Genomic DNA, 13,120 nt, shown 5'->3' with positions numbered 1-13,120 from the left:
TCACAGCATGAAAATAGGTTCATATCATCACAATGTGACTCTGCTGAAAGTTTGACAAACAATATTGTTATTGCTCAGCCCTGAAGCACACACTCAATGTTGCCCATCTAAAACCTAAGAGAGCATATAACAAACTGATGAGGTAACTGTTGACGTTATGACGACACCTCTCAAATGACTCTGAAGTAAAGCTGAAAAGTCCTACCTGCCAAAACCTGAGCCTGCCAGGATGCTAAGTAAACACAGTATTGCTGAAAGAGCCATGAGTCACTCACCAGAGCGCGTAGGCGCTTTAACAAGGCATCTATTTGGCTCCTCAGGGCACTAGTTTGAACCTGATCCCTCTTTAGTGTGCTCTGCCTCCTCCATGAAGGAATCCTAAATGCCTATCACCTGAGTGGGAACAAATGTTTGCTCAGTCGCCCCAGCTCTTCATGATGTCATCGCTCTCTGAAAAGGGCTGCCACCACCGCCGCCACCGCCACTGTGCAAGCGCCAACCTCATTGGACGCGGTAAATATTTACCCACCAACAATTATAGCAGCGCCGGGCGGCCTCAGAGCACCAGCCTGCTGGGTAAACAGAGGGCGGAGATGGGAAATAAATGAGCAGTGTGCATCTGGCTGCGGCTGAGAGGAGCCTCTGATGGGACGAATGCTACTCAAAGCAATGACATGTACCTGTGGAAAAGGTCACCAAGGTCTTTGACAGGCACCTTGCTGCCATCTGCGCGTGACAGCTGAGTCCAGACATCCCCGCTTATCATCAGGGCACAGGCTCAACCCGCAGGGACAGCAGCCGGGCTACAGTGACCTTTTACCAGACTTTGCTTTGGTGTTACTTAGTGAGAAGCTAGTTTTCTGTCTGCTCTGTGTGGGTGTTTAACAGCCTTTTTGTACATCATAAAACACATCTTTATTTTGTAGTAATGAAAATAAATGTGTAAAATTCAGCTCTGTAGCCTTGCTAATAAAACAGACTGTACTTTACATCCACACAGATGAGTGGGTTACTAACATGGGGGCAATTTTAGTACTTCTAAAAATGTTACATTTTGGCCAGACTGCCCAAATTTGTGCCCAAATTTGCACTCCTCTGAGTCTTAACTCAGTCAAATCTGAGCACACAGACATGATACACATAATTTTATATTCTGTGGGACTTACTCTTCCCAAAAATACTCCACACACTCCTTTTAAATACAGAACTTGCCTGAGAATATCCACATTTTTAGGTTTTCTTCAGTATCAAAGTAATCCAGTGATTGTCATCTGTACGTCCATGGGTACACTGCAAACAGGAACTGATAATATCTAATTCGGCTTACTTATCATCATAACAATTTGCCAAAGTGTAAACATTTGCTTTAAAAAACAGGGCTCAAGCTTCTGCAGTTAACTGACTCCATGGCAACATTATACTTCCTGTTCACACTCCTAAAGCCCCCAAAATATAAGAATTTTTGTTAAACAACTTAATAGTATGATTATCCTTCAAACTGAAGTAAGACAACAATAATAGAAGTAACCAGAAAAGCCATTCACATTGAATCTTTTCCTGACTTTCTTTGACTTTCTTTTCCCCAGTATTCCTCAATAACAGACATTTTCATAGTGCCGTACAGTCAGATGCTACATCCATGAACACATGACATTAAAGTGGTTTCCATCACTGTACTGTACACACTGTAAAGTGGATAAAACATCTTTTTTTCCAGTTTAAACAGCCTGAAGTGTGCGAGCGACAGTGCGTGAGAAGAGCCAAAAGCAACAAGGCTATTTATTCCTCCACTGGTTTATTTCAGACGCGTTTTAAAGCCCACGGTGTACGTTTCAGGTCTGACCCCACAGGCCCTGTTGGGATGATGTATGCTCGGACAGGAATGCCAACAATGAACACCTTAAATCACCGCAGGGCTTGTTCAGTATCAGACTTATGAGAACCATATGGACTACTGTTAGTCAGACACCAGGCTCAGATGAATGGCATTCCTTTCCATACTAGGCGACGTACGCTCATTTTCCGTTCCTCTCACTTTCCACCGCTGTTACCTTTTTTCATAAATCTCTTTTACAAACCCTCCACCCTCCTCCTCCTCCTCTTCATCTCTGCTGCTTCCTCACAAACATTAATCCCATTCTGAGCTGGCTGAGGCGAAGGCTCCCGCTGCTCAGATAAATGTACGAGAGATGGTATTAGGATATTAACTCGGCTGTACGGCGAGTCATGACTGGATACCAAGACTTAAGTCTTATACCTCCCTGGGGACTTTCCCCTCTGCCAGGAAGCCGTGCGTATGGCTCCTATTTTCAAGCCCCATTAATGAACCAAGTGTGGCGATCGTGGTGCGCGGGGGCAGAAGAAGAGCACTGGGCTCAGGGAAGGACATTCCCAGCATTCCTGTGTCTGTCTGACGCAGCAAGGAGGTCTGTTTTTAGGAGAGACGACGGCGCTGGGGGAGGGGGATGGAAACACTGGGATTAGGAGGTGTGGAGGGACTGATTAGCAATGACGGGAAAAGAGGAGGAAAAATGCAGTGAAAATATTTAACTGGGGCAAAAATGTCACGAGCAGTTTTGTGTTTTGTTTTGTTTTCCAAGCAGTAATCGCACCATTATTCTGTAGCCTGTCTGTGCCACAGTGTAAAATATTTTAAAGGTGTGTTAAATCCTACAGCACAAGATGCCAGGGTTGTTCATCAGTGACCCGGTTATTACCTCACCAGGTTTAAAAACTCACAATCCAGCCAGTGCTACAATAAAACTCCTTCTCATATATTCATGTAATCATAAAACTATTCAGATTTAGATGAAGTCCTGAGTTTAAATTCCTTTCGGTTTTCACAAAGTGCTGCTGCAGTTTTACTTTTGCTCATTTTATCGCTCAACTGAACCACATTAGTTTTATGTTTGTGGTTTTACTGCAGAATTGTTTTCCCTCTAGAGCCCAAGCCCATCATTTTTTAGCTCTGTATTCACAGTTTTACTTTTAATATTGTGTCAGGTTTTGCTGCTTTACTCTGTTTTCTATCATTGTAAATTTACGATTTTGGACTTTTGCACCGTTGGTCAGATAAAACAAGACATTTTAAAAGCTCTGAAAACTTGTAAAGGGCATTTTTTTTATTATTTTCTAACATTTTATGGACAAAAAAAGTAAAATACAAACAAAAAGAATCCAAAATGAGTATAGTTTTTATTTACAGCCCCATTAAAGGTTGTTTTGCCTTACTTTGGCTCTTCAGTTCCAGGTTTCTGTTTATCATTTGGTTTCCTGGGTGCTTCACAAATGGCCTGTAACAGGGAGGATGTTGAGGATATCTGCGTCGACTGTAATCACTTACTGTCCCTGGGTCATTCGAGGACGGGGAATGAAAATAGGCAAACCAAAGCAGAACGAGGACAGATGTACAGGAGTCTGAGAGCAGGGTGGCAGGAGGATTGTGTTTGTGGTCCCACATGTCGTTTTTTAAGACAGCAGCTCTTAATGTCTGTGTCTCCCTCCCTCCCCTGTTGTGATCGGACAGGTGGTGACCCCAACCAGAGTGGGACAGGCCTACACCTTCAGCCCGGGCCAGCACAACCAGCAGGACCTCTATGATGTCCCACCCAGCAGATCACAGGGGGTACGTGTCTCATTTTACCAGTGTGACCTCTTCTGCTGACCTAAAAGTCTAATAATAAAGTTTAAAGTAAGACTGATAATGTAATCACCAGTGTACACCCTGATGGATTACTAAAGGTATTTAAAGGAACAGTTCACCCCAAAATCAAAAATACATATATTTTTTCTCTTACCTGTAGTGCTATTAATTAATCTAGATTGTTTCGGTGTGAGTTGTCAATTGTTGGAGATATCGGCCATACAGATGTTTTCCTTCTCTCCAATATAACAGAACTAGATGTCACTCGGCTTGTGGTGCTCCAAAATATTCAGCAGCAATCAGAAATCATGACCCAGTTACGCAAGATAATCCACAAACCTTGTCGTGAGCAATGTCATGTAGGAACTATTTTCTTTCTACTGAACTACACCTGCTAACTGTATCACTGTGCAGAAGGAAGAGTGCATCTACTCATGGACAAGAGGCTCGTGACAGCGCCAGATGTAAACACTAATGGCATCCCCCTCGGCTGGGCTGTAACGTTAGCTAGCTCAGTGGTGCTAGGTGAGCTAGCAGTAGATGCACTCTTCCTTCTGCACAAGCCAAGTGCTATCCAGTTTCATTATATTGTAGAGAAGTCAGACATCTCTACAGCCGATATCTGCAACGCTCAGCAGCTCACACCAAAACAATCTAGACTGATAAATACCACTACAGGTAAGAGGGAAAACATGTATTATTAATTTGGGGTGAACTGTCCCTTTAAGAGATATTTGGGTGAAATTCATTATTGTACATACACATTTTAAGAAGAAAGAAAATTATTTAAAAAAAATGATAATAATAAAGTCAAAAATAAAACGTCCAAGTTAAAAATTAGCATGAAAAGTACCAAACTGCCCATAAAATACATCCATTCATTCATTCATTCATTCATTTTCCATAACTGCTTATCCTCTTGAGGGTCGCAGGGGGATTGGAGCTTAAATGGTTTTTGTGCTGTGTTTTGGATCAAATCAGTCACAGTTTTGTTGATAAAACATTTGTAAAATGTCACGTGTGTACCCTTTGCTTTAATCCACTACGGTTAAGCATTTAAAAAACAACAAATCATTTATTCCAAAATGTCAGCGGCCAACACAGCATGAGTAGTTTTTAGATAAATACAGTGTTAGTCAGAACGAGATCACTGTTTCTTTGATCTTAACTCTGTTATATATTTAATGTGCCACACATCCTGTTCTCTGCAGTGACCTTGTTTTCTCAGAAAGGATCTTTGACAGTTATAGTTTTGTCCCGTCATCTTGTCCTCAGCTGATAAACCCTGCAGTTTTATGCCATGTTGAATTATTAAAAGCAAAACAAGAAGTGGAGCCTCTACAAAATAAAAGGCTGCAGTTTAGCCCAGTCTAATAAAAAGAACCCAAACTATAAGTTTACCCTTATTTTTTTTTATGTCATGATTCAGGTGTATGATATTCCACCCGGTCAGATGTTCCCCGGTGCCAGAAACCAGGGAGTTTACGATGTTCCTCCATCTCAAATGGACCCCAGAACACAAGGCGTTTATGACATACCTCCTTCTTCACAAGGGGTAAGAGAACATTTCACTAACTGGTACATCTTCCACCACAATGATCAGTCAGACACTCTGTTTATTTCAGTCAAATAAAGTTTGAATTAAGGAAGTGGTAGCAGCTTAAGTTATTTATTGATACAGCTCCTCGTATTTCTCTTAATTGTCTGCAATAAATGAATAATACGTCAAATGTCATATTTAAGACATTCTTGCGGCGGTGCTAAATGAAAGCTTTGCCTGCCAGGAGAGTTTAACCATAAACTCCATGAGTAGTTCTGTGTCTGAACTCAAAAAAAAAGTCAAGGACATAACTCTTCTCTTTCCAGACCCTCTAAGATTTCAGCAAACTTCCAGACCCGACCAGGCACAGAGCCATCAGTTTGTTTGTAATAACCTGAAATATGCCGGGACCTGTTATTTGCGTCGCTCCTAATTACAGTTTTGGGCTGGCCTGTCTAGCTGTAAAAGAGTGCATTTCAAGGCTGATGGAAATCACTTACAGGCCACCGTTTTATTCACCCCCACTGCGCTCCCATCATGCTCTGTGCCATGTACGTCAAACTCTGCTCGGTCAAGTTAGTGGGAGGTTGAAGCTTTGTTGTATTTTGCATTAGAGGAAGGAATCAAAGGCAGAAAAGTTGAGGTTTCAAATGTATCTTCAGATGCCAGATGGTCTTCCACTTCCTCAGTCTCTAACTGCAGCGCTGCTGTGCAAACTGTATCCGGAGAAAACCCGCTGACATTCAGTGTGTCGACTTCTTCTAAATGTCATGTAAACTGATTTTCCTAAGTGGACTGAGGGAGTGAAGAAACATGGATTTCTCCTGGAGAATGCAAATTTCTTACGCATGTGTTCACTTAACCACATCTCTAATTGGCTTCCTACAAGTATGCATGTGCATGACAAAAGAGAGCAGAGAGACTGGATGAAATGAGACATCATTACATAAAGTGAAGCCTCATTTCAAAGTCGGACTAAAAGTGAAGCTTCCAAACTAAAAATGAGCCTCTAAACGTCCAAATAAGTCAGACTAAACCTGAAACCTCCAGTGCAGGGCGGACTTGTCAGTACAGAGAGCAGAGTTAGCATCAGCATAGTGAAAGTTTTGACAGTTAAAATGGTAGAGTGTGCAGTTTATGGATGTAAACTGGACCCTGCAGCTTCTCGCCACTATCTACCAAAAACCCCACGGTGGCAGATATTATCATGTTTCACAACTACTAACACTGTAGAAGCCACTGCCAGTTACAAGCTAACAAACAACATAAATAAAAGATGCTAACTACACTTGCATTCTGACACGTCTGCTAGTTGCAGATTTTGATGCACAACTGATTCCTCATCTGAGTCTGGGTCTGAAGGTTTAAGAACCAAAACTGGGTCTCTTCTCTTACCTGTGTAATAAATAACAAACACAAAGACAGTAACTGTGCTGCATGGTGGTGAATTTGCACTAATGATTGTCCTCTCCTGCAGGTCTACTCGGTGCCTCCCTGCAGGACCAACCCCGCCCTCCAGGAGGGAAACTACGACTTCCCGCAGCCTCTCAAACACAAACAGGAAGGGATCTATGATGTACCTCCACCTGTCCTCACCAAACCCACACAGAGCGCCCAGTCGCATTATGACTTCCCCCCCAGTGTGGAGACTCCAGGTCATCACCAACACCCAAATACCAACGGCAACGAAGGTATTTACGATGTACCTCCACCCGCCCTTCACTCAGGGGCAGGGTCTCAGAGGGACGTGTACGACATCCCCCGGGGCATGCAGCCCTCCCAGCACAGAACCTCGCCCGCCGATAGAGACGGGAGCAAAGGCATCTACGACATCCCCGCCCAGGATGCTCGCGCGGTAGCAGACGTGACGGATGGCGTGAACCGTCTGTCATTCTCCAGCACTGGCAGCACGCGCAGCAGCATGTCCACCTCCTCGTCCTCCACAGGCTCCAGCTCCGAGAACCGCCTCGCTCTGGATGTGGACGCAGCTCTGCAGAGGTTATACCGCCTGCAGCAGGGTGTAGAGGCCTCAGTCAGGGCTTTGCATTCAATGGCAGCTTCCCCGCAATGGAGGACTTTTCCCTTTATGGAGCGCCACGCTAACGATGTCCGCACAGTGCTGGACAGGGTCCGGGCTGCTCTGGGAGACTTTGTTGTGTTTGGTAGAGGCGCTGCAGCGAATGCCACAGCTCTGTCAGACTCCAGCCTGCACAGTAAGCTGAGACGGCAGCTGGGACGCCTGGAGGACTCGCAGCAGATCCTCCTGCAGATCTACCAGGTCCTGGAGAACTGCAGCTGGGCTCTGAACGCCCTGGCATCTTCTGGCAAGCACCACAACAAGAGCGACGACCTGGACCGCTTTGTCATGGTCTCAAGGACTGTTCCCGATGACGCCAAGCAGCTGGTCTCCACGATAAGCAACAGTGCTGAGCTGCTGTTCAGGCGGACGCACATGGACGGGTCTTTTTCTGTCGGGAGCACACCTGATGAGAACATGATCCACCCGCTCACCTCCCCCTCCTCTGATAACGACAACTACGGCGGACAGACCAAGCCCTTCCCTGTCCCCTCCAGCCAAGACAAAGACAACATGAACAACAGCGAGAAGTGTGTGAAGAGCTGGATGGAGGACTATGATTACGTACACCTGCAGGTAAATCCTCAGAGCGAGAAAAGTCAAAGATAAAAAAGGTTTAAAGTATTTTGTGAATGTGAATACTTTGTGCAGTAGTGTTGCTTTGGTCTGGACAATTTGGGGCATTTCTGTCAACCAGAATGTCTTTTTAGTCCTCATATAGGACATATCAGAAGGTCCAAACCTGGTTGTGTGAGTGAGCACCTTTGAATGCCTCTTCTCATCCACTCATCTTTCTCCACAGGGCAAAGAAGACTTTGAACGTCAGCAGAAAGAGCTCTTGGACAAAGAAAATATTATTAAGCAGAGTCAAGTCCAGCTGGGACAGGAACAGGTGAGGCTTTCTGACATTGTTGCCCTGGATTCTCCACTATCAGTCATAAATATTTATGTATTCAATACGATCAGATTTACACAGCTGTTGACATTTAGGGTCTCGTGGGTTCAGAGGCTTTGTGAGACGAACAGGGAGTCGAACATTTGGAACCGTTTCTGTGCAGCCAGATGGCATCGCATAGTTGTACACATAGGAAATAACTGGGGATGCCCCGATCCAATCTCAGAGATCGGTATGGGGACATCTGGCTTTATTTAACTGATCGGCATCTGCTTTATTGAGCCCCTTCAGATTCTCTGATGGTGTCGTGCAACTCAGCTGGTCAACCGCCGCCAGCTGGTTTTAGAATGTAAAGCACGTCACCTGTTTCAACAGCCAATCAGCTTTTAGTGAAGTCTGCTGGTCAAGTCAAAATGGCCGCAGACGGTGTGTTCGCTTGCTGCGGCAGGTGCCCTGTTTCCATCCTCACAGTGTGCTGGTGTTGGACGGCGGGTTGCTTGCTGCTGCTCGCTGTATGTGCTTACACCCCTTGACACACACACATTGTCATTGACTGATTAATTGGTGCTGGTTTTTAATATTATTGTGGCATATTTATTATGAATACAGTCCATCTGCTGCTCGTTTTATGTTTGTCGCCGTTTCATCACTACTACAAATGCAACTGTAGCCAGTATCTCACTATCACTATCCTCATTCATATTTTAAGAAGCTACAAATTCTATTCAGCCACAAAATAAGCCTGAAAAGCTGATAATCAGAACAGAACTATGGAGAGTTGTTGCATAGAGATGATACACCGTCTCATCTAGTTGCATTGGTGTGAACCGGCAGGTTTTTAGAACGTTGTAGAACGGCGTGTTGCAAGTAGTTGCATGCTTAAACTCATCTCACTGCGAACCTGTGGTTAAGAGTATTTCTACATTGTAGTATTGTTACTTTTTAACTAAGTATAAGAGCCAAGTACTTCCTCCACTGCTGTACATGTTAACAAACAAGGTCCGACAATAATCTGAATCTGTCGCCCTTCACAGATCAATCAGTTCAAGAAGCTGGAGCAGGAAGTGATCAAACCAGTGGAGAACGACGTCACACAGTGGATCTCACACCAACACTCGGCCTCTCCCTCGGACTCATCCTCTGCCCTGTCCCCCTCCACCCACGTGTGCGCTCGGGACCGCCAGCTGCTCGGCTTCTACTCCGAGCAGTGCGAGCAGCACTTCGTGACGCTCCTCAGCGCCGTGGACGCCTTCTTCGGCTGCGTCAGCGCCGGGCAGCCTCCTCGCATCTTCGTGGCGCACAGCAAGTTCGTCATCCTCAGTGCTCACAAACTGGTCTTCATCGGAGACACTCTGTCCAGGCAGGCCTCGGCGCCCGAGGTGGCCAACAGGGTGATGAACTCCAGTAACGTGTTGTGTGACTTGTTAAAGACGGTGGTGGCTGCGACTAAAACAGCCGCCCTGAACTACCCGAACACAGCAGCCATCCAGGAGATGGTGGACAGAGTCACTGACCTCTCACATCACGCTCAGCAGTTCAAAGAACAGCTGCTGCAAATGGCCAATTTGTGATTTTCAACAAGTAGACAGAATCCATGTGTACATTAATCTAGCATAAATATATATATTTACATGATATATATCTATATATATATTGCTCTTCATCTTTAAGTTTTGTTGTAAATAGTCTCCGGTCTGTAAATATTTGCTCTATTTTTGTGTAGATTGTTTTATATTATGGTATAAATATATATATATGTAGATGCAGTACTGGTGTCTCTGTAGGATTACTGTATGTAGACGTTTTTCATAACATTCCTGTCGCGTATTATGAAGCACCTTATGAGATGTCCTGTGTTTTTCAGTTTTGCCCGTAGAGTGTCGTTGATGTGTCTTACTGCTGGGTGTGACAGTAAATCTTGTAATTCATGTTAATGTTGATGTATACTGTATGTTTGTGTGTGTGTGGAGCTCTCCACAAAGTAAAGGATTGTTCTTAACCATGTGACTGTGTCCTTTAATCTCTCTGACATCACAGAGCTGTTATGATTCCCGAGAGAGGAGGAAGAGGGCAGAATAATGATGATTAAGATAGAAAGTGTAACTTTAATGCTTAACATTTGAAACTTAGCTTGGCTGTTAGACAAGATCAGAGCTGGCAGGCCTTTTATGATTCAAGATTCCAGCAAATTGGGGTTTTAAAGGCCAGAACTGATATTAAATCCACAAGGAAATACCAATTAATTTCTATAAATAGATACTTTTCATGCTGAAATCTAATATTTCCCCTCAGAAATGTATTAATGTCAGGGTAGACACACAGTCAGAGACACTGAAACTGAAAATCATATAAATGTACTAGTTTTTTGCCAGACTCATGATTGAGATGCAGCCAAAAGTTCTGGGAAAACAAATCACACAAGTTTTATATTCAGGCAAGAAAGTGGAAATGGTAGTTTGACAACATTCAAGGTCTACTTACTAGGTTTTTTCCCCCAGACCTTTATCTCAGTCATCACATAGAGATTGTGCAGCTGTCGTGTCAACATCAAGCATGACTTGCACATAAAGCTTGTACATTTAGTCTCTCCTCAGCTTTCAACAGCATCTCATGGTCTTCATCAGGTCCTCATGAGGTGCTTAATTTAATAAGCCGTCATGTGGACAGTTTGTTTCTGTCAAACAACTAGTTGAGAACTAACATCAGCTCTCAAACATATCCTGTATGTTTAGTTTTCCTGAGCTTTTAACCAAATCTAGCAATCTTCATCAGCTTATAGAGTTTACTCAGCTGTCATATCAGGTGCTGCAAAAACAAAACAAAAAAAGAAATCTTTACCTAAACGAAATTTAAGTTTTTATTCCCAAGGTCAACACGTTTGCATATAAAGCTGTTAGCTTTTTCCTAGCTGAGGATCGCACATTCTTTGACAGGTAATCAGCCTCTGACAGCCAACAGTGGACCTTGAGGGTTTTTTTGTGTCATATCACTATTTTAAAAGTCAAATACGAACTTTAATATAATAGATTTATGTTTAAGCGTTTAAAACAATTTTAGACTCTAGCAAACAAAAGCTAACAAGTGTTAGCAACAACTGAGTTAGCTCTTTAAAAGGTCCATTGTGTAGGATTTAGGGGCATCTATTGGTAGAATATGAATATAATACTTTGTCAATAATCTCCTGAAAATAATCATAGTCCTGTTTTCATTACCTCAGAATGAGCTATTTTATCTGCATATGGGTCCTCTTTCACAGAGTCCGCCATGTTGTTCTACAGTAGCTCAGAATGGACAAATTAAACACTGGCCCTAGATAGGACCATTCACATTTCTAAGTCAGCCACCATAGTTCTGGTACATAAAGTATTGACATCTGTTTCTTCAGTAAAAGGTGGCAATACCACTCCGTGGAAATACTCTGTTACCAGTAAAAGTCCTGCATTCAAAATTCTACTGAAATGAAAGTACAGAAGAAGAAGAGGGCAGCAGAATGGCTTCTGTCTGTGCTATATCTCTGTATTATATTTAAAACTGTATTTTTTACATTATTCCTTATGTGTTAAAAATTAAGTCCTTGTATTGCTCTCTTCAAAGCCAGACTCCATTGAGAAAAACAATGATTTAACATGCTGAACACAGGAGCTGCTGGTCTACTACTGTCTCAATCACTTAGTTCGTTTGTGTTGTGTGACTTTGGTGTGTCAAAGGGTTAGTTCAGATTCACCAGAGTCACACAATAACACAAACTAACTAACTGACCAAGGCAGAGGTAGACCAGCAGCTCCATGTTCAGTGGAGTTACTGTTTTTGTCAATGGAGTCTGGTGGCTTTAACGAGAGCATCGATGGGGAACTGAGGCTGTTAATGGCTTCCCCATTGAAACGGAAAGGTAAAGAAGTGAAAAGACTCTCAGTACAGTACAGTATACACTAAAACTGATATCAGTGTTTTTTGGTGGAGTCCGTTTCGGACTCCTGCCTATTTCTCCAAACATCTTCTGTATGTGATACACTGACTATAGATAAGTACCTCATACAACAACCCCACTTCAAAAATAAAAACTATGCCTTGATGTTATAGCTCGTAGAAGTTTGCGATTTCAACTAGCTTATATAGCCCACTGTTGGCTAGATATTTTTAATGTTAAAGTTTTCTGTGTACAATCTCATTGTTGAAAAGTATAACTACCAGATCAACGTGATGGAGTAAACCAATTAAAATATTTGCCCTTGAGATGTGGTGGAATTATAGTATAAAGTTGCATAAACTGCTTAATACTCAAGTGTACATACTTCAAAACTGTACAGTGCTTTAGTAAATATACTTCCACCACTGGAGTTTACATGAAGAGTTAAGCATGACTCTGCAGTTATTAAATCTGAAAATAATATATCATTGCAGGGTTTAGGGTTTTTTATGCAAGTGTAGTAGTCCAGCGTCTTGTCAAACTCGATCACATCCTCATGGATGCCTGCGGGATGTTTTTGATTTTGAGTCATATCTGATCAGGGTTAGTTGTACCCTCTAATCTTAAGGAAAGGGTCAGAGAAAGATGGCTGCTGGATGAAGTGCCTGTGCCAAACAATTCTTCACTTTGCTCGCAGAACATTAGATATGACACATGAAGAATAATGAGGGGCAGGAAAAAGGACGCTACATATGTTCTCTGGACCGTGAGAAACGTGTTTTTCCAGAGTGACCTGATCAGCTGCAACACATTTTCTCTGGTTCAAAGTGTAGTGAATTGATGAAATGTACAGACCAGCCTCTTGGGATCTTAAAGTTGGAGACTTGAGTGTGACTGACTGTAGAATACAACTAAAACAGCCCCTCTTTCATTATAACACGAGTGAATATATATTCTCTCCCTGTGGTGGATAAGAAGCTGCTGTATAGACAGACTGATGTGTGAAGAAGAGGTGACCACAGCGAGACTTCAGCTCCCAATCAGAAAATCTCATTAAA

At 43.0% G+C, this 13,120-nt stretch overlaps 1 protein-coding gene across 3 annotated transcripts in view; it reads left to right on the top strand.

Moving 5' to 3' along the window:
- Positions 1 to 10,159, top strand: part of nedd9 (neural precursor cell expressed, developmentally down-regulated 9) — a 40,298-nt gene extending 30,139 nt beyond the window's left edge. For all 3 annotated transcript variants that reach the window (XM_050034475.1, XM_050034473.1, XM_050034474.1), the window contains 5 exons: positions 3,527 to 3,625; positions 5,073 to 5,198; positions 6,661 to 7,836; positions 8,063 to 8,152; positions 9,190 to 10,159. In XM_050034475.1, the coding sequence (XP_049890432.1) occupies positions 3,527 to 3,625; positions 5,073 to 5,198; positions 6,661 to 7,836; positions 8,063 to 8,152; positions 9,190 to 9,726 (2,028 nt within the window). In that variant the 3' untranslated portion in view covers positions 9,727 to 10,159. The remainder of the gene's footprint in view (positions 1 to 3,526; positions 3,626 to 5,072; positions 5,199 to 6,660; positions 7,837 to 8,062; positions 8,153 to 9,189) is intronic.
- The last annotated feature ends 2,961 nt before the right edge of the window (positions 10,160 to 13,120 follow it).

Source organism: Epinephelus moara, chromosome 22, assembly GCF_006386435.1.
Source record: "Epinephelus moara isolate mb chromosome 22, YSFRI_EMoa_1.0, whole genome shotgun sequence".
NCBI classification, from domain to species: domain Eukaryota; kingdom Metazoa; phylum Chordata; class Actinopteri; order Perciformes; family Serranidae; genus Epinephelus; species Epinephelus moara.
The sequence above is the reverse complement of the archived record's forward strand: the minus strand, read 5'-3'. Positions and strand labels throughout refer to the sequence as shown.